A 23,603-nucleotide genomic window follows, 5' to 3' on the forward strand; every position below is an offset into this window, starting at 1 on the left:
TGCGATAACTGGCAATGAGTCTGTTAGAGCGCTATGGAGCGATTTTGGCCCACTCTTCTTTGCAGAATTGTTGTAATTCAGCCACATTGGAGGGTTTTCGAGCATGAACCGCCTTTTTAAGGTCATGCCACAGTATCTCAATAGGATTCAGGTCAGGACTTTGACTAGGCCACTCCAAAGTCTTCATTTTGTTTTTCTTCAGCCATTCAGAGGTGGACTTGCTGGTGTGTTTTGGATCATTGTCCTGCTGGAGAACCCAAGTTTGCTTCAGCTTGAGGTCACGATGGCCGGACATTCTCCTTCAGGATTTTCTGATAGAGTGCAGAATTCATGGTTCCATCAATTATGGCAAGTCATCCAGGTTCTGAAGCTGCAAAGCAGCCCCAGACTATCACACCACCACCACCATGTTTGACTGCTGGTATGATGTTCTTTTTATGAAATGCTGTGTTGGTTTTACGCCAGATGTAACGGGAGACACACCTTCCAAAAAGTTCAACTTTTGTCGCATCAGTCCACAGAATATTTGCCCAAAAGTCTTGGGAATAATCAAGATATTTTTTGGCAAATGTGAGACAAGCCTTTGTGTTCTTTTTGGTCAGCAATGGCTTTTGCCTTGGAACTCTCCCATGGATGCTGTTTTTGCCCAGTCTCTTTCTTATTGTTGAATCATGAACACTGACCTTAATTGAGGCAAGTGAGGCCTGCAGTTCTTTAGATGTTGTTCTGGGTTCTTTTATGACCTCCTGGATGAGTCATCATTGCGCTCTTGGAGTAATTTTGGTAGGCCAGCCACTCCTGGGAAGGTTCACCACTGTTACAAGTTTTCTCCATTTGTGGATAATGGCTCTGACCATGGTTTGCTGGAGTCCCAAAGCCTTAGAAATGACTTTATAACCCTTTCCAGACTGATACATGTAAACTATTTTGTTTCTCATCTGTTTATGAATTTCTTAAGATTGCGGAATGATGTGTTGCTCTTTAAACATGTTTCACTTCGTCAGACAGGTTCTATTTAAGTGATTTCTTGATTCAACAGGTCTGGCAGTAAACAGGCCTGGGTTTGGCTAGTGAAATTTAGCTCAGCTTTCTAAAATAATGTGGTTAATCACAGTTCTTTCATGATTTAATAGGAGGAAGCAAGCAATTTTTCACGCAGGGCCATGTGGGTTTGGATTTTGTTTTCCCTTCATAATAAAAAACTTCATTTAAAAACTGTATGTTGTGTTTACTTGTGTTATCTTTGATTAATATTTAAATTAGTTTGATGATCTGAAACATTAAAGTGTGACAAACATGCAAAAAAATAAAAAATCAGGAAGGGGGCCAACACTTTTTCAGACCACTGTACACTGTACAAGTTTCAATAGAAACTGCATTTAAACAATGTTTAATTTACCATTAATGTTTGTCAGTGCATCCAGCAGTACATTTGAACCATATTTCAAAGATTAATTATTAAATTACATATGAAGACATACATATGAAGACATGCTTAAGTTCAAAAAAGCAATCTAAAGTGCAACTAATTGCGTTAGTATCTGAAAACATTAGATTCATTTTGTACTTAAATATATCATTTTAAAGTATGTTATTTCTGGAAGTACTCTTTTTTGGAGATGTGCTTGAGATGTGGGGCTATGAGCAGCATATTCATGTGCTTGTATGGTTTATCAATGAATACCATGGAATACCATGGTACATGTATTAAAAAAGTGGTACTTTACTTTGTGAATGTAATGTGGTTATCACCTTTATATGTTAAATGACAACTTAAGTATATTTTATCTAACTTATTTTTTTCTTCTTTTTTTTCTAGCAAGACCGGGTGTCAAGGTAAGCTGCTCTATTCCTTGTCTAAAAACATAATTTATTCACCTGCTTCTGTTTACTGAAAGATAAATTCATAAAAACTGGTATGATCAACACTTACTTGATGATTGATGTTAAAAGCAGGTCAGACTCTAGCGGTGTGGAGTCTCCGTCAGACAGACTGTCAGCCCGGACCAGCACATACACACGCAGAGAGAACAGACTCACCTCTCTGAGCAAAACAGAGGACGACTCGGCCAGCAAGGACTATAAGAAGGTCAGGATAACTTTGATTAATAAAATACTTACTGTGTGTTCATTACATTATGTATTCTCCCTCAAATACTATCCCCAGAGACAAGGGTACAATGCATATATATACAGTTAAAATCTAGTAAAATCAAAATACAGTAGTACATATATCTAAATGCCAATGTGTTTATACAGTGCAGAGTCTGCAGACCATTAGCGGTCTTCTGTTGACCAGCGACAGGAAAGCAGCTCCCAGTGGAGATGCTAAATTAGTCAGATGAACTCAACCCCTGTTTATTTCACTTTATCAGCTGTATGAGGACGCACTGACTGAGAATGAGAAGCTGAAGTCTCGACTGCAGGACAGCAAACAGGAGCTCACCAAAATCCGCTCACAGCTTGACAGAGTCGCACAGGTGAGAAAAAATCCCAGCAGATGAGGAGAGAGATTTTCTGTGGCCTGAATCAACCGTATGACCATCATCCACCAAGAGGAGACCTGTGTTAAAAATAATAGCACAAACCAGCTCTCTGAAAACAATCAGGCTCCCAAAGGTCTGGCTTTAGGTGTAGCTCAGAGCATCTGTAAGGAATTACAGCCTGTGAAAAGCCAGTAATATATCTAGATACTGGTCCAGCAGTAATTGCTTATTAAAACGTTCAGCTTTTGTACATATTTTGCTTTGAATATGAAATTACAGTGTTATTTTATCCCTTTACGATTTTGTTTCTATGTGCATTTATTCTCTTTTGCTCATTACTCTTTCCGTGAATGTTTTTCAGAAGCAGGACAGAATATCAGAGAGGTCCTCTGTATTTGAATCAGAGAAAAGGGTATATATGTTATCATTATTGACACTTTCTGAGAAATTTCGATGTGTTTCTCTTCAGTGTTGAGTAAGATCTTGAACTGATATTACTCCTCCATGCTGTTCTCATAGTAATTTGTTTCCAAACTGTTTTAATTTTTTTATTATCTTGATTTCAGTCATTTTAAATTTAAATTAAATTAAATTTAATTGTTACATTTGGATAAATATTAATAAATAAATACATTTAAAAAACAAAAATATAAAAATGTATAATATAAAAAAATTATTTATAAAAAAAAAAAAAATTGTAATAGTATTTTTCCCCCCTGTGCTTTTGTAGGAAAAAGAAGCTTTGGAGAAGAGGGTTTCAAACATGGAAGAAGAATTAAAGGTAAAAGGAAGACGTCAATTAAATGTGTTTTTTCTGTGTTATTATGAGTTGGGGTGACTTATGAAAGCATGTTCAAAGATGCTAACTTCAAAATTTACTTGGACAGTTTGTTTGAACTGACTGTTAAAAAGGTTAGATCACAAGATTTTAACAGCTAGTGTAACTACCATGCTTGTTTTGACCCATGTTAGTCAATCTCAGACACCACAATGCTTGCTACTAGCCCGCACCAAAGTCATGGCCACTACTATCGGCTCTGTAGCGTCTCACAGCTGCAGCAGTACATGGTGACCTAGTTCCAGCTACGCCAGGGCCGGACTGAATCCAGCACAGAGACACGGCACGGCTTTTGTTCAGCATTCCAGCAGTAATTGCACATAGCTGGCATTTTGAGGGGCCAAGAAGAGCATGGTGCCAAATATATGAAAGGCCAAATCAATGTGAGGGAGATGAGATATCTGCGGCTGCTGTAGTCCGCCAGGCTCAGTTGGATAATTGATCCATGTTGCAATTGAGGTAACATGGACTCTGGGGTGTTTTGGTTCAAATTAGTTCAAAGTTGATTAGATTAGAGCCAAGATATGCAGATGACATTGTCATTTATATTGCAAATATGCAAACAGCTTTAGCTTCAGAATACCATGGAGGGAATAAAATACACTTAAAAAATAAAGGTTCCAATAAGGGGTTTTTGGTTTCTCAAATAATTTTTCAGTGGACAGTTCTTTAAGGGATAGTTCACCCACATATGAAAATTTGCTGTTAATTTACCTCCTCTCAGGCCATCCAAGATGTAGGTGACTTTTTTTTTTTTTTGTCAGTAGAAAAACAATGCAGAATTTTAGCTGAAACCTTGGTCCTTGATGATTCATAAAATGCAAGTTATCGGCTACCGTCACTTTGAGAGTAAATAAAAAGCATATCAGACAACTCAAAATTAATACATGTGGCTGCTGATGATATATTGAGATCTTATGAAGCGAAGCAATCAGTCTGTGCAAGAAACTGAACATTGTTTACAACATGATTACCTGTAATCCAGAGTCTCAGACAAACAGTCCCAAGAAGTGTTTGGTTCACAAACTAATCATTCTTTTGAACTGGTTCTTTTTAGTGAACTAGCTGAACCAGTACACCAACTTGCTCGAGAAGAATGTTTCCAAAGAAGTTTGTCTAAGGAAATATAACCTTGTTCAGCTTGCTAAAGAACCCATTGTTACGTAACAGTGGATGCAGTTTGTTTTTCAGGGGCAGCAAGTGTTTGTTCCCATCATTTCGGTGATGAATGATTTATAAACAAGGCCCAGTTTGATGCTGGATTTGCACATTGTTTGATACTGAAAGATGGAGCGGTTCCAGTAATAAAAGATCCCGGTCATAATTTGGAACCCCGGGGCGTTTTGTTTGCAGTCGGCGCATAAGTGTTCGCGACTTTTTAGCTCCGCCCACGGCGCACCTCCAGAAGCTTGGCTGTTTTCAGAGAGAATCGTAAATCTGTATCTTTCCTTTATGAATATGATAAAACTAAAGACTCTTTGGAGATATGAAGGATGCAGTACTACTCTATAGGTACTCAAGGTTAACATGAGATTGGGCGAAACTGTATGTCCCCTTTAATATATCGTCAAAAACCAAGAGCATTAATTTTGTGTTGCCTGATATGCTTATACGTCACTCTCAAAGTGACGGTAGCCATTGACTTGCATTTTATGAATCACTAAGGACCATGGTTTCAGCTAAAAATCTTCTTTACTGCTCTACTCAAGAAAAAAAAGCCACTTCCAGTATACGTCTTGGTCAGCATGAGGGTGAGTAAATGAACTGCAAATTTTCATTTTTGGGTGAACTATCCCTATCACTAAGAACCGTTTGTGTGAAGAGCCTATAAATAAACTCTGTCCACTGTAAAGAACCTTTTTTTTCAATGGAATGGTTCCATAAATGTTAAAATAATGATTCTTGATGGAACCATTAATACCTTTATTTTAAATAGCATATATTTATGCAGCTTTTCAAACACTAATTGGTAGGTCCAACAGACTCTCACTTCATCGAGCTCATAAACATAAGAAAATGATAAGCACTTGTGTTTGTTTGATCAGTGATGTCACTGTTGCCCCAGCAGACGCCCTCAGTGAGGTTTCGCTACCAGCCCTGAGTTCATCCTCAGCTGGACTGGGTGAAAGGGGGCAGATGGTGAGTGGTTTTGCCCCACGCGTGGTTGCCTGCTCACACACACACCAAAACACACCCATTACTACACGGTGTGGGTCATGTAGATCACTCTTAGTCACAGATTTGTATCCATACTTTTTTTTTCTTGAATGCTCTCGAAATAACTCTACTGTAATTCCTCAACAGCAGGCTTACTGTCCTATGAAGACAACAGCGAGCACTGTGTGAAAAACTGCTACTCATTGTGACCAAATAATAAAATGACAATCCCAGAATGCATTGGCTGAGTCAAGCGTAACGTTGATTATAAATGCTGTGTTAATGCCATGACGCAATTACTAGATGACAACCCGGGACGTCCTGCTCTGAGCTGTTCTCCTTAGGCTCTGAATAATGTGTCTCTATGGAACACTATTAACGCCAAAAATGAATCTGTGTCATTTGAGTAGTCAATAGACAAAACCACAATGGAGTGCTGGAAGGATGGCATGTTTTTGTAGGCTGAAACCTGGAAATAAGTTTGAGTTTTAACACTTTTGGTTCCATCTTCCCAAAAGTCAATGGGTTTTTGATTACATGCCTGAAATAAGGTCTGTGATTCACACAAGCTCTAGATATTTTCACAATTTATTCTGCGACATAAAATATAATACCTCAAAAATGTGGTTGCTAACAAGTGGCTAATTACATAGCCTATGTTTAGCTTTTGAATTCTGGTGATTGTATTTCAAAATTCATTATTATTATTAATAAAAGTTGTGTTCATTTGTAAATATTATCATGGTGAATAAAACATGTAAGTGTCACAAACTTTTGTTGGTCACAGAGCTAATTTTCTGCAGTAATCCAAAAGCCAATTGGGAAACCTTAGTGGGTTTTATTGAGTAAATCACGGTAATGCAAACTTTTCGGTTCGCCGAAAAATATGCCATCATTACAGCACTCTATGCACTCTAATGCCTTATTAATAAAAGTATAGTTTGTTTAGAGGGACATTAGAAGCAACATGCTAATGGAAAACTCTGTCCACATAAGTCGTGACGAATTAAATACTGTTTTCGGGTCCGAGCCTCGATTCCATTGCAATTGATCTCAATAGCTGTTTTGTGCACAAATTATTTATAGCACGTTATTAAGAACTCACAGTATCAGTTTCTGTGCAAGGTTTTAACAATTCATAAAAAAATTAATCACTCTCTGGCCAACTATGATTTCAGTGTGAAGACAAAGGTTAGGATTATAATTTTTCCAGTACACCATGAATGTATATTAGCACCATTTGCTGTTTGCTTTTGAGATCTGAAGGAGCGCTTGGATCTGGAAATAGTGACGTGTGACATAAAACTTAAGCGGGTTGGAATCAGTTGTTAGCGAGTCTTGCTGCCTATGTAGAGTGTTTTCACGTGGCTGTTTTTGAAGGATGTTTCTTTAGGTTAGATAGCACTTTAGGTAGATAGCAGGTTATGCAGAATAGTCTACTGAGTAAGGAATGGCTCAGCAGAAAGAGACGAGTGTTTCAGCACCATCTAAAAGCCATGTTGTGACAAAGTGAGTCATGACTTGAAGCACAACAGTACTTGCACTGGTCATCTGTTCTGGCCGTTATGACATGCCAACCTCTGTTTATCAAAGCAGTGTGTCATTTCATAGAGTTAACCATTTAAATATGACTACAGATGCTCTTTGTAGAGACAAATCAATGAATCATGAAAGAGCTCTGAACAGATGCCGGATGCCTCCCAGTTCTCTGTTGGTTTTTCATGCATTGGAGAAACTCAATGGCCTGGTCCCAAATCCGTAAGCCGTGAAACCATGTTTGGAAACGGTGTCAAACCTCAGGGTTTCTCCACATGCTGGTTCAGGAAGTTTCTGAGGTTGACCACAGATGCCTCACACCGCTCATTAATCTCCTTACTGCACAGTGTGGCTTTTATGAAAGAAAATAGTGGTGATTACTACTTTTTAAAAGTCCTCCAATAAAAAGCTTGATTTTATTTAAAGTAAGTGGTCATGAAGACATTTGCAAGCCTGTGTTCCTCATCCTTTTTGTGAATGACTACAGTTGCACATGCTGTGTGTCAGTGAGTTCATCCAACACAAATTTCTGTTCTCACCTGATCGTCTTTGCATGCTTATATTTCTGTTTAAACAGAACTGTTCCTTTCTAAAGTCAACATGAAATTCATTTTATTTGTAATGTGACATTTAAGAGTGAAACATGATTTATATTCTAATGCATTTAAAATAATATTTGTTTCACATTTGAATGTCCTTAAGAAAGATATAGGACCAGAAAGTAGTCTCTATATGACAGGTGGTTGGAAGGTGGAGAAATAAGAACAATTTCAAGCAAATATATTACAGTTAAATGTGGCTATATGGAGTTTCACCAGGGTTGTAAACCATTCAGAATGAACCTGATAAAGTTTGGACTAACAGTTAAAGTAGTAGTAAAAAAGGGTCCACAGAAAATTAGTATCAATATTTGGATTTCGTTTGTCAACTACCCCTATAATGAAGTGTTTATAAAAAAGATTGGTACAGTAAACATGGTTTAATATTTAGATGCCACTAAGGCATTTTCACTAGTATGAAGCACTTATGTTAATTTTAACATGCTCTCTGTTGTGATTGAGAAACGGCAACACGAAATGGGCTGATGGTGCAATAGGATGCCTGTATTGTCCCATATGGGAAGTTTAAGTGATTATAAAAACACGATTGGCACAGTAAAAGTGTTCAAAACCTGGAATTTTCTAGACTGTTAGAAAATGCAAGATGCCAGTGTGTTAGATTTACTGCACAATTATTAAAGAGCGTAGAGAACTGACTGACTCATTCAAAAGTAGTATTATTACACAGCTACATTATTATATGCAAAATTCAAGTGTCGATTAAAAAAAGGTTGGTACAATATATCGTTGGATGTCCTTAGACCACTGGACCCTTTTATTAAACCACTTTGTCAGATTTAATGCACCCCTTACAGATGGTAGAGAAATTCTGGCTTGGCGTATTCAACTTTAACAGAGTTTAATTCAAGCAGAATTAAAGATATGGATAATTAAAGGAATCATTGCATTATATAAATGGGAGATTCTTGCATTGACAAGTAACTAACAAATAAGTAGCTGGATTGTTATTAGTTTAAGGGATAGTTCACCCAAACAATGAACACTGTCCTCATAATGGTCCAAACGTATATGCATTTCTTTCTTCTTCAGAATACAATAAAGATATTGTGAAGATTGTTAAAGGGATAGTTCACCCAAAAATAAAAATCATCCCATGATTTACTCACCCTCAAGCCATCCTAGGTGTATATGACTTTCTTCTTTCAGACAAATCCAGTCAGAGTTATATTAAAAAATGACCTGGCTTCTGAATGAAGCAATGTGTTTGTATAAGAAAAATATCCATATTTAAAACTTTATAAACCGCAATCTCTAGCTTCTGCTAACTGTCGTACACGCGTTCACGAGAGAGCGAGAATATGCAATATACCAAGTTTTGTTTACAGCAAAGGAAAACCAGTCTCCTCTTGGCTTATATCAAAATCCTCCAGCATTTTCCTCGTTTTGTACTTCTAATTCGTGACCAATGTTGTTTTGCTCTCTTCTCTGCTCTTCCGCGTTCGTTACTTCTCACCGGAGTTTACGCTATGCCAACGTCTTACATCATCTGCTGGACACCACTCTCTCGTGAACGTGAGTATGACAGTAAGCGGAAGCTAGAGATTACGGTTTATAAAGTTTGAAATGTGCATGCATTGTTTTGCCTTTATTAACCCCCGGAGCCGTGTGGAGCACTTTTTATGATGGATGGATGCACTGTTTTGGGCTTCAAATTCTCAACCCCCATTCACTGACTTTATAAAGCTCGGAAGAGCCAGGACAATTTTTAATGTAACTCCAACTGTATTCGTCATATACACCTAGGAGGGCTTCAGGGTGAGTAAATCATGAGTTAGTTTTCATTTTTGGTGAACTAGCCCTTTAATGGTAATCAAACAGTTTCAGTTCCCATTTACTTCTATTGTATTTATTTATTTATTTTTTTGTCCAAAGTCAATGGGAACCTGAACTGTTTGGTTACCAACATTCTTCGAAATATGCACTTCTGGGCCACCGTAACATTTGGATGAACAATTATAAAACACTTTTCTCATGAATAATGTGCAATGATGAATTAGAAACACAATAAGTTTGATTTCATGTTGACTTTGTTTTAAGTAACTCAGACACATTAATGCTGTTCATTTTTGTTCCCAAATCCTCTCTGATGTTCTCTTACACTTGCTCTCATGATTCGGGCCTCTCTGTATCTCCAGACCTTTCCTGCTTTGGCTCGGCTACAGGCTCTCCGCAGGGGGAACGCGCACCTCCTACTGGAGAACAAAGCCATGCTGTGCTCCCTCACTCGCCTCTCTCAGAAGGCCTCTCTCCCCGAGACGGACGATCTCTAGTCCTCCTCTCTGTCTCTCTCTGTCCCTTCCTCCTTCCTGTTCTCCGCTGTACCCTGTAGTCCTCCTCCTCTGTCCCGCTGCTGCTCACCTCTCAGGCAGGTCTCTCTGTTTCATTCCTTTGTTTTGCATTGGTAAGGCTTTTTCGCTCCTTCTTTCTTTCTCCCTGTTTCTCTCCCGGGTCTGGGGAAGGGCAACCCCTCACATTCCTGCTGCAGGCGGTGGCTTTGAAGATATTTATAGATCATCTAAACGCATGACCAAATGTCTCTATACTCCAGCAGTGTCCAAATCAAATCACAGCCACTGTAGCGTCACATTCTAGTCTCTGTCAACACATCTGTTCACTGGTTATTAATAACATTACGGACTATTGGATGCCTATATTGCACACAGATAGCTATAAAAATAATTTTTTTAAATGAAATTAAAATGAATAAAAGTTGTACATTTACAAAAATAGAATATTGATAGAATATGTAACTCAATTGTTATTAATAACAATACAGATTATTGGATGCCTAAATTACAAATAGAATATGGAAGAATATGAATGTGTATAGAGAACATTGAATATGTAACTCTGGTTAGAAATGACATTATAGAATATTGCATGATTATATTATTCACAGATAGCAATAAAAGTAAACAATTTTTTTAAAGTCGAAACTAAAAATGAATAAAACAATTATGTAACTCGCTGGTTATAAATGATATTATAGACTATTGGATGTCTATATTAAAAACAGATAATAAAAAATTACAGATAAAAAAAAAGATGAAACTATAATATGGGTTAATTATTATTGAATATATTATGTTATATTTTTGATCAAATATGGATAGTATTTTTACAAGTAATTTAATGCAGATCAGCAGCTGATTTTACAAATAATGATTTTAATTGTTGGATTTAGTTGAGTGGATCGAGACCACTGACAGGCCAGAATCTTGGATGCAATTTAAATGCTATGTAAATCTTATGTTAAATAATTATTTATCACACATATTTAATAAATCTCTTTCTAAAAAACATGGAATTTGTGCCTTTATGGCTTAAAAGCAGCAGGACACCAATTTGTATCCTATTCATATTCAGAATTATCCACAGAACTATCCACTGTGCTGCGAGTCTTTCTGTGTGTGCTGGTTATTTCTAAAAGGGAGGACAAAAGCTTTGTTGTTGTATCCGATGGTTGGAAGGATGTGATATGAAGTCATGAGTGGCTGGGTTTGCTCTCCTGTTAAAGCTTTTGTAGTTCTGGCAATGCTTTTTTACTCACTGGAGTAGGAGGAGGTGAACCTCTCTATGCATGAGCTCACATTCACATGGCACTGCCAACTGCCTTTACAAAGGAATCATATTTGAAAATAATATTCTGTGGTGTTATGATACAGCAATGTTTGCATGCTTTATTATGAAGTACTGTCACATGAGATTAAGATAAAATTTGTCTAGAAGAACCATTTTAAAATTATGGAGTATTGCCATCTGATGGGCACTGTTATTTTGATGTCACATGACTAAACACCTGACCTCTAAATAATTAAGTAAATGAATGCATTCTTCTCACTCATTCTCATCTTTAATCAATCTCAGGTTTTGACAGAACTCAAGTCTGATAACCAGCGGCTGAAAGATGAGAATGGAGCCTTAATCAGAGTCATCAGCAAACTTTCCAAGTGAGGACGACCGGTTAAAGGGGAGGAGAAATACTGAACAGAAAGAGACCAAATCTGAGAACTTCACATTGACCTGCTCTTGGTGCAGCAGCTCCAGGGTTAAAGGGGTTGGCTCACCAAAAAATTCTAATTTACTCATGTAGTTACAAACCGGTATGGCTTGCTTTCTTCTCTGGAACACAAAAGAAGATATTTTGAGAAATGTCTCAGTCTTTTTTGTTCATACAATGAAAGTCAGTCATCACCAAAACTGTTGGTTATCAACTTGCTTCAGAATATCTTCTTTTGTGTTCCAGTGAAGAAAGCAAGTATCCACTTTCTTACAAAATAAGGTGGTAGCCGTATTTAGATCATTTCTAGCTGGTTTAGGTGGTTGACTGACAGGACAACCAGCTAGTGGAGCTGAGGTCAACCATCATAACCGACTTGGTTAAAGCTGTGCATCCATTTTTGCTGGCGAAGGCCTGGCTGAGTTGGTTAACAGTGTTCAAAAACATAACTTGAACTAGTTAACTGGTTTTACCACCTTAAGTTGGGTTGACTTGTTGTTTGCAGTAGGGTACTCCAATCACACTGCAATCACACTATAAGAACAGTGTTGGTTTCTCCCACAGAAATGTCCAATCAATTGAATGGCTTCTCAATGTCAGAAATGAATGTCCATACTAGTCCAGGCTGCTTTAAAGGTTCTAAAAAAAAGTTCTTTATTGACATCAGTGGTTCCACGAAGAACCTCTAACATCCTTGGAACCTTTACATTTTACAAATGGTTCTTTACAGTGGAAAAAGGTTCTTCAGAATATTATTACACTCTTAAAATTAATAGTTTTTTTATTGGCATTGATGGTTCCATGAAGAACCTTCAAAATGCATGGAAATGTTCCATTACACAAAAGGTTATTTATAGAGGAAAATGGTTCTTAAAATGTTCTTCACACTAAGAAAAACTAATTGTTGTAAGAACTGTTCAATTAAAGGTTCTTTGGGGAACCCAAAATGGTTCTTCTTTGGAGGGAAAACCTCGTTTTGGAACCAGATTGCCACATTGTCTCCCTGTGGAACCAGCACAAACATTCACTTGACTGTGAGGCTGGTCAAGGTTTCTGATGAAGAACACCAGCACATTACGGATAAGCAGCCAAACCACAGCATTGGTCACCAACTGTTCTGGTCTTTTCAGCAGGGAAAAGCTGAACAAACTGCCATTCGTTTAAAGAGTATTTGATCATCAATCAAATCGAATTATCCTGAAGCGGTCAGTTGGTCCAGTATGATCTTCAGAAGCTCTGCCAGAACATTCTAAAAGGAACGTTCCCACTGAGATATGACGTCACGCTCCTCATATTAACCCATTTGTCCTGTTTACTTTTACATTTGTAGTGTTTATATATGACCTGATGGGCTGAAGAATGGATACCCCGAACCAATCGAATGTGTTTTATATTTATTTGTGCCTTTTTTTTGTAATTAAGAGTATCTATATAAAACAGAAACACATCACACAAATGCCATTTCGAATGCTTTGTTTTTCATTGTCCACAGTTTTTAACCTGTAATCTTGAACCAATTCTCACAGCACTTTGTTTATGATTGTTTGTTGTTTGAGTATTAAAAACACACTGTAAAATACAAAACATGTAGTTAAGTGGCTTTTTAGGTGCAGTACTGCCCTCTGCCTGCCTGTATGATCATCACAACCATTATATGGTTTCCACCATTATCATTTTACATGTCACTGAAATATATTTCTTGTTTTTAGTGTTTTTATGTGCTTCTGAACTAGGCTACATACTAGAAATATATGTGTAATGCCAGATATGCATTTCCATTTCAGTTTCAAGTAGCCATTTCTCATCAGACCTAAGTCTTAATTTTAAATAAAGTTCAAGTATATTTTCTAAGCATACTTTATCTAGTAGTATACTTGTACTATTTCAATAGTTTATGGGACTAAATTTTGTGTAACAGTAGTACAGTAAATGAGTACACAATTAGTTTAACTAGTTTAGTCTAGATGAAAAACTACATTAAATTAGATTGAAACTACACTTAAAAGTGTACTTGTTGGTATACTGTTAGTTTACTAGTTATATATTTCTAACTCTTTTTTTTTGTTTTTGAAAATACGCTTTAAAGAATACTCTTAGTATACTACTAGTTTACTAGTTAGTAATATAAACTTGCAGCATAAAAACTGTTAAACTAATAGTTTACTCTGAGTGTATTTCAATGTGTACTTTAATAAAATGTGGACTAGAAGTATATAACTAAACTGTATACAAAGTTTGTTGCGATACTAAAGAAACACTTAGTCATAAACTAGTTGGGTAATCAAGTTTACTACTGTTACACTTAAAATACACTTAAAAGTACATAGGCCAATTTAGTCCCAAGAGGTTTGAAATAATTTCAAGTTGTACACAAGTACACTATATAAAGTTACTATATAGCACTGAAAGTGGTTCTTTGGCTCGTAATTATAGGGGAACCACTTGTGGTGCTGTATAGCACCAAATCTTGGTGCTTCAGTGGTTCTTCAGCGGTTCTTTGGCGTGACTGAGGGGCTATATAGCACCGCTACCATATTCAGAACCTGTTAAGCTCCTGTATGGTTCTTCAGCAGTTCTTCAGTGGTTCTTTGGAGTGATTGTTGATGGTTTAGCACCATTTTTGTTGAAGAAATACAATGCAATATGGCACCTCTTATGGTTCTACATAGCACCATTTGACAAAGGTGCTGTGTAAGATATGGTGCTATATAGCACCAAAAGTGGTTCCCCTATGATTACGAGCCAATAACCACTTTTAGTGCTATATAGCACCATTTAGAGTGAAGGCTTACACCATCAGAGCTGTAATTGTAGGTCAAAATTAAATAAAGCAAACATATCAACACCACACCCAGAGTTAAGTGTAATTAAAAGGCCTTTATTTTCTCATTTGTTTCAGTACAGAGCTGGTAACACACATGGTAAATCTGTAGAGCTATTTGGTTCCCTTGACGTCTTTACAAGGATTGCTGATGCTCATGTACTGTCCACTAGGGGGTTGTGGGAAGAGTCTGTGAGCAACGTTTTCTCAAAGTGTCCCATCAAGGGCTAAAGCATGCGATTGATCCACACTAGGCACGACAATACGGACATGAACACACGCACACGCACGAGAACACCGAAACAGGTACAAACATAGCCTGAGGGACAAACCCTCACAATCTCCCACCGACTAAAGAAAAGAAACTGATCACAAATAGATACAAATAGAAAAAAAGAGCATTTTACAACTCTAGATAAGCAGAATGAAAAGTGCAAGAGAAGAATCAAATTAAAGAGACACAATGGCAAGCTTTTGATTCTTTTATCCCCAGAACTTTGCTATGTGATTACGCCAAAGCAGACATAAAGGCATCAGCTAGCATTCGAAAAAAAAAGAAAACATCTCTGTTATGGGCGTTAGAGCAGTCTCTCATTGATTTGTATGACATAAAACAGTCACAGAGAGTTACAAAGACAACTGAGCTGGTTTCGTAAGCGGATTTATACATGGAGAGCAACTTATAGACGGAATCCATGAGCAGTTTTTAAACTGCCACAAAAACCTTTGCTTGCAAGTAATAACTCCGTGGTTTACGATCAGGAATGTTTCAAATAAATGTTCATTGTGCACGCTGCCATATAGGCAGAATGGCAGTGCTTAAGTAACTCACAACAAATGATTATTCCTTATTAAAGGGCCTATGCATTATTATTAAAATCACACGCATTCACACTCAGACCTCAAGCAATGCTGATTGAAATTACTTGGATAAGCCGAATTTCTGCACAGTTCTGTTTAATTTTCCAAATTATATACTTTTTAAGTATCCCATATTGAATTTTGGATTGTGAATTATTATTAAAATGGTAAACACAAACAACTTCTCATAGTTAAACGGTTTTTGCCCAAAAATGCATGTGTGTACATACATAGTGGAATGGCAACAACTAAGACCACATGTATAAGTTCATACAGACGTCCCTAGCACACTTTGTGTTAAATCGAGGCGTTTACAAAACCCAATATACACTGAAATCATCATAAACTCAATAAAAAAACATCGAAAAGACATATTATTAACAGAAAGACTGATTATTTCAAGTTGAACTGCCAATAATGCTTAACTTAGCACATTTTAGGAAACAGTGTGGCCCCGTAGCTTCACAGACTATGTGGAATGTTGAGGAGGTTCATCGGCCTATGAAAGGAATAGACGTTTTAGGATCATCTTAAGTACATCTATATAGCTGAGCTCCAAAGATTTAGCTCAAGTCTTATGGCTTTATCTTATTCACACTCGCACACACAAACTTACTTTTATTGGCTAGTTAAACGCTGTTCTTATGTAAAAGATTCATAAATAAAAGCTTTTTAGAAAACAATGGGGACTCCAAGTTTTCTATAACACGATTGATAGTATTGTGCTCCGGCAACTTCGTTGCCAAGGTAGAAATCAGTTGGTCCGAAAAAATCACGTAAGAATGACGTAAAGTCAGCTAAAATGGCAGTAAACGTGACTTCTCTCATTGGCACTGACAGCGAAAAGACGAAAAATGATAATAAAGTGTAATTTTTTTTCATAATGATTCTGTATGATCCAAAACTTTACATCGTAGTTCCAACAGAGATACTCTGCTGATTACAGGATCCTATAAGATGGGGGAAAATATCCACTTGGAGCCCCCGCTGGAAGTTTTGACTTCCCACGAACGTATTCTGACAAAGACACATACAAATTTTACTCTGAAAAATAAATATAAATAACTAATTTCAAATAAATAAATAAATAAACCAATACATAATCATTTTGTTCCTTAACAATATTAGTAGACGGCAAGCATGCGGCTACGTTTTCATTCTATATTAGTTCACACAAAGCACTTAACATACAGTATTTGCTCATGATGTCCAGGCATGGATTGAATCTGAAAATGAAGATTAGTCTAGTATACTTCATATTCTCTCCAGTACCCACTCACAGAAAATAAATACATATTTGATTTGATTAGAAAATATACACAGTATTTATCCCCCTCCGTTTTGTTATTAAAATGACAAAGAACACCTACTTGGGTACACAATATATTTTTTGCTTCATCTCTGAAACATGCGCATCTTTTTGTACTGTAACATGCAGTATCATAAAGTAGGAACTAAGCATATATAGGTCAAACTACACGCCTATGGGTTTGGGGAGGGGGTGTTAGTTGCGAGTTGCGATTTTTTTGTGAGAGTTCTTCGAAATAAGGGACATTTCTGTGAAAGAGATTACACCAGAACAAATGGTGTAAAGAACGGTAAAAAATGAGGTTTCAATACGATACTAGAGGGGAAAAAAAGCATGATGTCACATAAACAAATGATAAATAACCACACATTCATTAGATCTGCAAAAAGACATGAAAATGTCAAACTGCACTGTGAATGTGGATGGAAATACCTGCTATTTCACAATCGAACAACAGAGTTATTGCAACTGAACACAGCCTGTCAGAAGAGCAGCTTCTGTTTTATCCAGGGGAATCTCATACGGGAAACGTCACTTAAGCGACTTTTAAATGAAGATTCTGTCGGCGATCTTCAGAGATTTTTATGTTTGAATGACACAAAATGGCTTCGACTGCTAATATTTAAAACTTTAAAACTTAAATGGAATGTTTATCCAAAATGGAAAATTCCATTATTGTTTACTTGTATGACTTTCCTTCTGTGGAACACAAAAGAAGACATTTTGAAAAATATTTTGAATTTTTTTTTTTTTTCTCATACAATGAAAGTCAATGGGGTCCAATCTTGTTTTGGAACTTACTGACTTGAACTGAATGGACGAATACAAAACAGTCTTTAAAATATCATCTTCTGTGTTACACAGAAGGAAAAAAAAAATCATACAGGTTTGGAATGAGATGAGGGTGAGTAAATGATGACAGATTTTTCACTTTTGGGTGATTATGTAAATTTCTGTTCCTCACAAAAAGCTATTATGGGATTTATGAAGACTTTGAATATAAAGCATGAGTAGAGTTACTTTTATTGTGCTTTAGACAGAAAATCATACAGGTTTTACATTTTACAATGACAGACTTTTCATTTTAACCCTAAAAGTAACTGGATAAATGACGTAATGCAATGTTGCAGTGATGTGATAGCAGGATAAAAGCTGCTAAAGTGACGTTTTCCTTATGAGAATGAGTTGTTTTTATTGGGTTACAGCATGTACATAACAAAGTCTCTCTCAAATCCATTCTTGGCTCTCTACTTGTAGTTTTTGGCCTGGTTTAAAAGTCTCTACACAATAAATAATGCTCCAAAAAAGTCTTGATCCAATTCAGGCTTGCAATTTTGCTTAATTTCCCAACTACTTAATAATTGAACAAATATCACAAGGTATCATCATTGCCAAAAGAGTTTCCCCAGGAAATATGAGGATAAAATGCACAAAGATTTAGTTCTGTGTCGGTCTTAAGCAAAATGATATTCTGCGATTCACATCCTCACACAATGATTCGTACTGTAAGCCCTAAAGCAGCTTTCAAATGATAACAGCTCCCTTTTTAAACAAATGCAAACTCTGACAACTTGTCTCAAGAATGCGCCATCTCAAAAGCATGTATTGAGATTGATAGAGCAATATGTACAGAATGCAGTTCCAGTAGTGCAAATAAGTTCAGCGGTTTGGTAAGATGTGCAGTTAAATACACATGTAACAGTGCCTTCTATCAGCTCTTCTCGTGAAACCATAACTTCTGGTTTAAACCATGAAGAAAATATGAAAACAAAAAGTGATGGAAGTTCTCAAAGGAATAGTTCACTCATGCTTTTCGAAACCCGTATGGCATTCCTTCTTTCTTCCGTAGAAGACAAAAGGAGAAATTTCGAAGAATGTCCACACTGCTCTTTTCCACACAATGAAAGTCGATGGTGACCGAGTCAATTTTAGTCTATCAGATCATATGAAGTCAGAAGCCTTTTTTTTTTTTTTTTAAGCTTGGTCACCATTCACATCCATTGTATGGAAGAGAGCAGCGTGAACATTCTTTGAAACACCTCCTTTTGTGTTCCACTGCAGTAAGAAAGAAAAGTGAGTAAATGATGACTTAATTTTCATTTTTTGGTGAACTATTCCTTTAATGAGAGGATTCAGAACATCAAAAACTGCAGGTAACAATAAAAGCAGGTTGAAAACGAAGCATTGACTGTAACAAAAACACACCTTCATTTAAAGTGCTCAGGCAGAATACATTTACTACAAGAAATCAAAGCAAAGAAACAAATACACCGATGCTAACAGGAAGACGTCCCTGGCAGCTAAGAATTGCTTATTTCATGATGTTTCAAGGCTTGTCTCCTTTTTGTCAGGGTTTGTTAGGATGTTGGGCAGTGGAAGAAGCCAGCTGATGGCTGGAACTGAAGAATGGAAGAAGAGGTTGTTTTGCAGGCAGTGTAATCGACACCTGAAAGATTCCTTCTGGCTGGGCAGGAGCATCTAGTCCAACTATCTCTCCAGTTCCCACATTTTTTTTTTTTATTATTATTCACAATGATAAACAATTCTTCACTGTCCTTTCAGACTCAACAAAAGTAACAGAACTGATTTCATCTAGATGACCAGAGAATCTAGAAGGAATGTGTTAAATTAGGCAGTGAAAGAGGCAGTGTTTTCTATCCCTGGTCTCCGATGGAAAACTTTGGAATGCTGTTGGATATTTGGGTGTGAATGTGAGCTTACATCTCTTCTGTGAATAAACCTCAAGGATATACACACCTATGAGCTCGGCCTGTCTTCAGGACCATCTGTGGAAAGAGTCTCTCTCATTAGACTCTGATCCACTATCGCATTTGAGCTGGTCTTCTTTAATACCTCTAGTCTGGTGGCCCATGGCTGTAATTCAGTGCTGATTGGGTAAGATGACGTGTTGTGCATGTTGAAAAGTGAAACAAAGGAAAGAGGGAGGGAAAGGAGAGAGGGAGGGAAGGAAGAAGAACAGGATTACTTCTTGGCAGTGAGGGCTGCTAACGTGGCATCCACCTCCTCCTCGGGTTTGAGTGGATGCCACTGAGCGATGGGCCTGCGTGGGTTCGCCAGCATGTCGGACCAGTGCCGGAGCTCAGTGCCCTGCGCTTTGCTGCCCACCCAGATCTTCCCGATGGCGTCGTTCTTGCCGATCTTATCGTAGTCGAGCACCGTGACCACAGCTTGTATTTTCTAGGAGAAAAAAACGGATATTGGTATTAAAGTTTGAAGGAGCGTGAAAATGTAAAACTCTTGTGTTGAGCTGTGTAAAGCGTACCTGCATCTGGTCCTGTGGGATCTCAAAGCTGAAGGACTCGTTGTAGTACGGGTTCAGTGTGTTCTTCTTCACAGTCGTCTTCTTCTTCTTCAGCCGCTTGCCGTTTTGCAGAAGATGAATCTTCACGTAGGGATCTGCAGAGGTTTACCAGTACAGGAAGTCATGCTTTATATACTGTAGATGATTTTTTGGGAATTTATGATTTGTGACTAGAGTCCTTAGGTTTTTCCTTAAAGGAATGAGCTCTACCTAGAAGACTTAAATAGAATTTTCCTCAGTATTCTAGCACAAATAATACAGTTGATATTGTAAACTAAAACTATTAAAAATCATATTCAGTAAATTAAATAAAGCTGAAATAAAACAAAATATAAATATTAAATTAAATAATTTTGAAGTGCTAAAATTACTAAAACAAAAACTGAAAAAATAAAGCTTTATACACACACACACACCCATCTATCTATCTATCTATCTATCTATCTATCTATCTATCTATCTATCTATCTATCTATCTATCTATATAAATAACTAAAACTTCCTCTGTATTCTAGCACAGATAATCCAGTTAACATTAACAAAAACTAAAACTATTAAAAAAAATCATATTCAGTAAATTAAATAAAGCTCAAATAAATTAAATAAAGCTGAAGTTGAAGTACTAAAATGACTAAAAAATTGAAAAAAAAGTTTAAAGCTTCATTAAAATGAAAATATAAAATATAAAAATAAAAGCAAATTAAAAATTAATTAATATAATAATAATATATGAATACTACTAAAATAAGACTGTGACCCACTGCACTCTAGTAAGCAGGCTAACCAGTTCTGTAGCTAGTGAATATTTCTCACATTGCTAAGTCACAGATTAATATGCATGTACAATACATAAAATAACGGGATTGAATACAGTAATTATTCAGGTCTTGTTTTACACAGTAATAGGAATATATATATATATAAATTTATTACAGGGAACCCCTCCCCTGAAGGAATACTGCAAGCTCATGGATCACCTTTGCAGGGTTCAAACCTACAACCAACCCAATGCTTACACTATTAGGCCACCAACACCAGGTCTGTCCTATAATCACCTCCAATTTTACTGAAGATTGGAAGGTTAAGACGTGTTTGTGCTCTTTTATGCTGGTGCAGCGTGTTGTTCTCAGAGCCGCCAGCAGGTGGAAGCAGTGAGGACTGACTGTAGGGGACGCGTGCGCTGCGCAGGCAGGACTGCAGAGTCAGCACGTGAGCACTATCTGTTCTGCATGGCTACCACTGACACTAAAGCACAGGCATGACACAAATGCACTGCTGCGGCACAGAGGCCTGCAGTGCGTGTCTGACAGAAACATGACGAATTAATGAAGAATTTAAAACTGAAACAAAGAATGTGCAATGTATGCACATATATAACATATAAGTGCAAACAGAAAAGAGAAAACAGAAATCAAAACATATTTTTGGTTATAGCATGTGCAGGAACATCCAGTCTTCTGCATGAGTTGATCTCCACCCACTCTCTGGAGGAGAGAGAGAAAAGAAAAGGCAGTGCAGTGTGTGTGTGTGTACCTGAGAGTCCTCCAACATCCATCTTTTTCAGGTTCTTAGCCTCAAGGATACAGATGGTGAGTTTTCCAGCTGTAGGTACATAGCGCAGAGAGATGCAGATATCTCCAAGCTTTTCAGGCTGTGTTGGGAAAAAATGAAACAGGCAGCCTTAAAGCAACAGCTCACCCACAAATGAAAAATCATTTAAAAATGAAAGTTCAATTATGAAATTATGAGAACAAAACATGGCATCCGTGTACGTCTGAGCACATGCACACTTTGGTCAGAGTGTTAATGATGCTATTACGATGATTAGATGCCTGTTTACTTTGATTAAAATAGGTGTATGCCACATTATGGAGCTTAATTGCACAAGTATTGTGTTTACATGAGGTAAAGTTTAATCACAATATTGCCTAAATCCCATTATGATATGAGGGTCCAATAATGGCCAATGTTAGGTGTCCAATCATGAGTCGTGACATGCCCAATTAGATACTTAAATCTTACATATTACTTTTAATCAGCATGGATGAATTAAATTGTCAAAAGTGACAGTAAAGACATTCCTAATGTTATAAAACATTTCTAATGTTACAGAAGATAATTGAAGTTTCTATTCATCAAAAAATCCTGAAAAAATTGTATCAGTGTATCTAATACTAAAATATTATGCAAACGCTGTTTTTAGCATAGGCCTGTATAATAATAACCATTATAAATAATTGAGCACGAATAATAATTGATAGTAACTGAGCAGAATGATTTCTGAAGGATTGTGTGACACTGAAGACTGGAGTAATGATGCTGAAAATTCAGCATCGCATCACAGCAATATATTACATTTTAAAATATATTCACATAAAACGGTTATTTTCCTGTATTTTTGTTCAAATAAAAACATCTTTGGTGAGCATAAGAGACTTAAAAACATTAAAAATGTTCTTAATTATTTCAAACTTTTGACTGGTTGTATTTTTATGCACTTTCATGTTTTTCACTTTAATTGTATGAAAAAGATCAGCTTAAACATTCTGCTAAACATCTTTGGTTTCCTATGGTTTGGAACAACATGGGGTAAATGAAGATTGAATAATACATCAATAGTGTCTCATCAAACAGTCGTTTTAATGGAAACGTGGTAAGGTAGAAAAGAATAGCATTATGTAACATTATGGGCATGAAAGCATGTTTAGATGTGCTGGTTCATTAACTCTCATTATTATTAGCGCACGACAGCTGCTAGTTAATGTGAAGCAGTAGAGAGATGAAGGACAGGAGTACCTCCTCTTTCTCTGCGCTATCCAGGTCTCTCCATTGCTCGATAGGTTGTGCCAGGTCCAGGGTGTTCATGGGAATCTTCACCTCACCGATCACATCATGCTTCGAGAAACGGTCGAAGTCGTACACAGACATGACCAGAGTCTTTCCTCCCATTTCAGTGAACGGAATCTAGAAATCAACATCAGCTCATGAGCGCTTTGACAGGCACACTTGATAATGACATAAACTGGTACTGTACTGTAATAGATGCTGTACCTTAAAGTTGAAAGTCTCGTTGAAGACGGGGTTGAGGGTTTTCTTGTGCACCTTGGTGTCATACTTCTTCTTCTTGTCTGGGAGAATGAAAACTTTGACATACGGGTCTGAGGTGCCGCCACTGTCCATGGAGAGAAGATCTGCGGCTTGCAGGATGCCCACTGTCAGCTACAGGATAAGAGTGACAGTCTTTACAGTGCATTCAAGGTGCAAGCAAAATCTGTTATAACTTCATAATGCCACAAGAGTACTATGAAACCAGTATGATGGTGGTCTGACACAATCTAAAAGTGCATCGCATTAGCAAAATTTTGTGGTCAAAAAAGGTCCAGTCTCTTTAAACCAAATAGACCATTTCTCTTGGTCAACATGGCAAATTTGCATGAGAAATTTAAACCAGTTGCGAAATCTTCATTTAATCTTATGCCCTCATGCAAAATTCTAGAATGCATGTATGCATGTTTGAAATGAGTGGATTTTGCCCGTGAAAAAAATTATTTCTTAATAAAATAAATAAAATACTTGTAACTGAAATACAATACAATATAAAACACTTAAGTTAAATAAAATACACATATGAAATTAAATACAACAAAACAAAT

The 23,603-nt window shown here is 36.9% G+C and overlaps 2 protein-coding genes across 12 annotated transcripts in view; one reads left to right on the forward strand and one right to left on the reverse strand.

Annotated features, from left to right (window-relative positions):
• Window positions 1-13,323, forward strand: part of LOC131532068 (protein phosphatase 1 regulatory subunit 12B-like) — a 30,189-nt gene extending 16,866 nt beyond the window's left edge. Inside the window, exons 2-8 of one of the 6 annotated variants that reach the window (XM_058763414.1) lie at window positions 1,820-1,836; window positions 1,954-2,089; window positions 2,376-2,480; window positions 2,848-2,898; window positions 3,217-3,267; window positions 5,390-5,463; window positions 5,629-13,323. In XM_058763414.1, the coding sequence (XP_058619397.1) occupies window positions 1,820-1,836; window positions 1,954-2,089; window positions 2,376-2,480; window positions 2,848-2,898; window positions 3,217-3,267; window positions 5,390-5,425 (396 nt within the window). In that variant the 3' untranslated portion in view covers window positions 5,426-5,463; window positions 5,629-13,323. The remainder of the gene's footprint in view (window positions 1-1,819; window positions 1,837-1,953; window positions 2,090-2,375; window positions 2,481-2,847; window positions 2,899-3,216; window positions 3,268-5,389; window positions 5,464-5,628) is intronic. The other 5 variants (XM_058763416.1, XM_058763415.1, XM_058763417.1 and 2 more) reach the window with 5 other exon arrangements.
• A 1,171-nt stretch (window positions 13,324-14,494) lies between these two features.
• Window positions 14,495-23,603, reverse strand: part of syt2a (synaptotagmin IIa) — an 80,770-nt gene continuing 71,661 nt past the window's right edge. For all 6 annotated transcript variants that reach the window (XM_058764211.1, XM_058764214.1, XM_058764209.1 and 3 more), the window contains 5 exons: window positions 23,002-23,169; window positions 22,747-22,914; window positions 21,484-21,601; window positions 19,912-20,045; window positions 14,495-19,826 (listed from right to left, as the gene is read on the reverse strand). In XM_058764211.1, the coding sequence (XP_058620194.1) occupies window positions 19,611-19,826; window positions 19,912-20,045; window positions 21,484-21,601; window positions 22,747-22,914; window positions 23,002-23,169 (804 nt within the window). In that variant the 3' untranslated portion in view covers window positions 14,495-19,610. The remainder of the gene's footprint in view (window positions 19,827-19,911; window positions 20,046-21,483; window positions 21,602-22,746; window positions 22,915-23,001; window positions 23,170-23,603) is intronic.

The sequence above is a fragment of the Onychostoma macrolepis genome, chromosome 23, assembly GCF_012432095.1.
Source record: "Onychostoma macrolepis isolate SWU-2019 chromosome 23, ASM1243209v1, whole genome shotgun sequence".
NCBI lineage: Eukaryota > Metazoa > Chordata > Actinopteri > Cypriniformes > Cyprinidae > Onychostoma > Onychostoma macrolepis.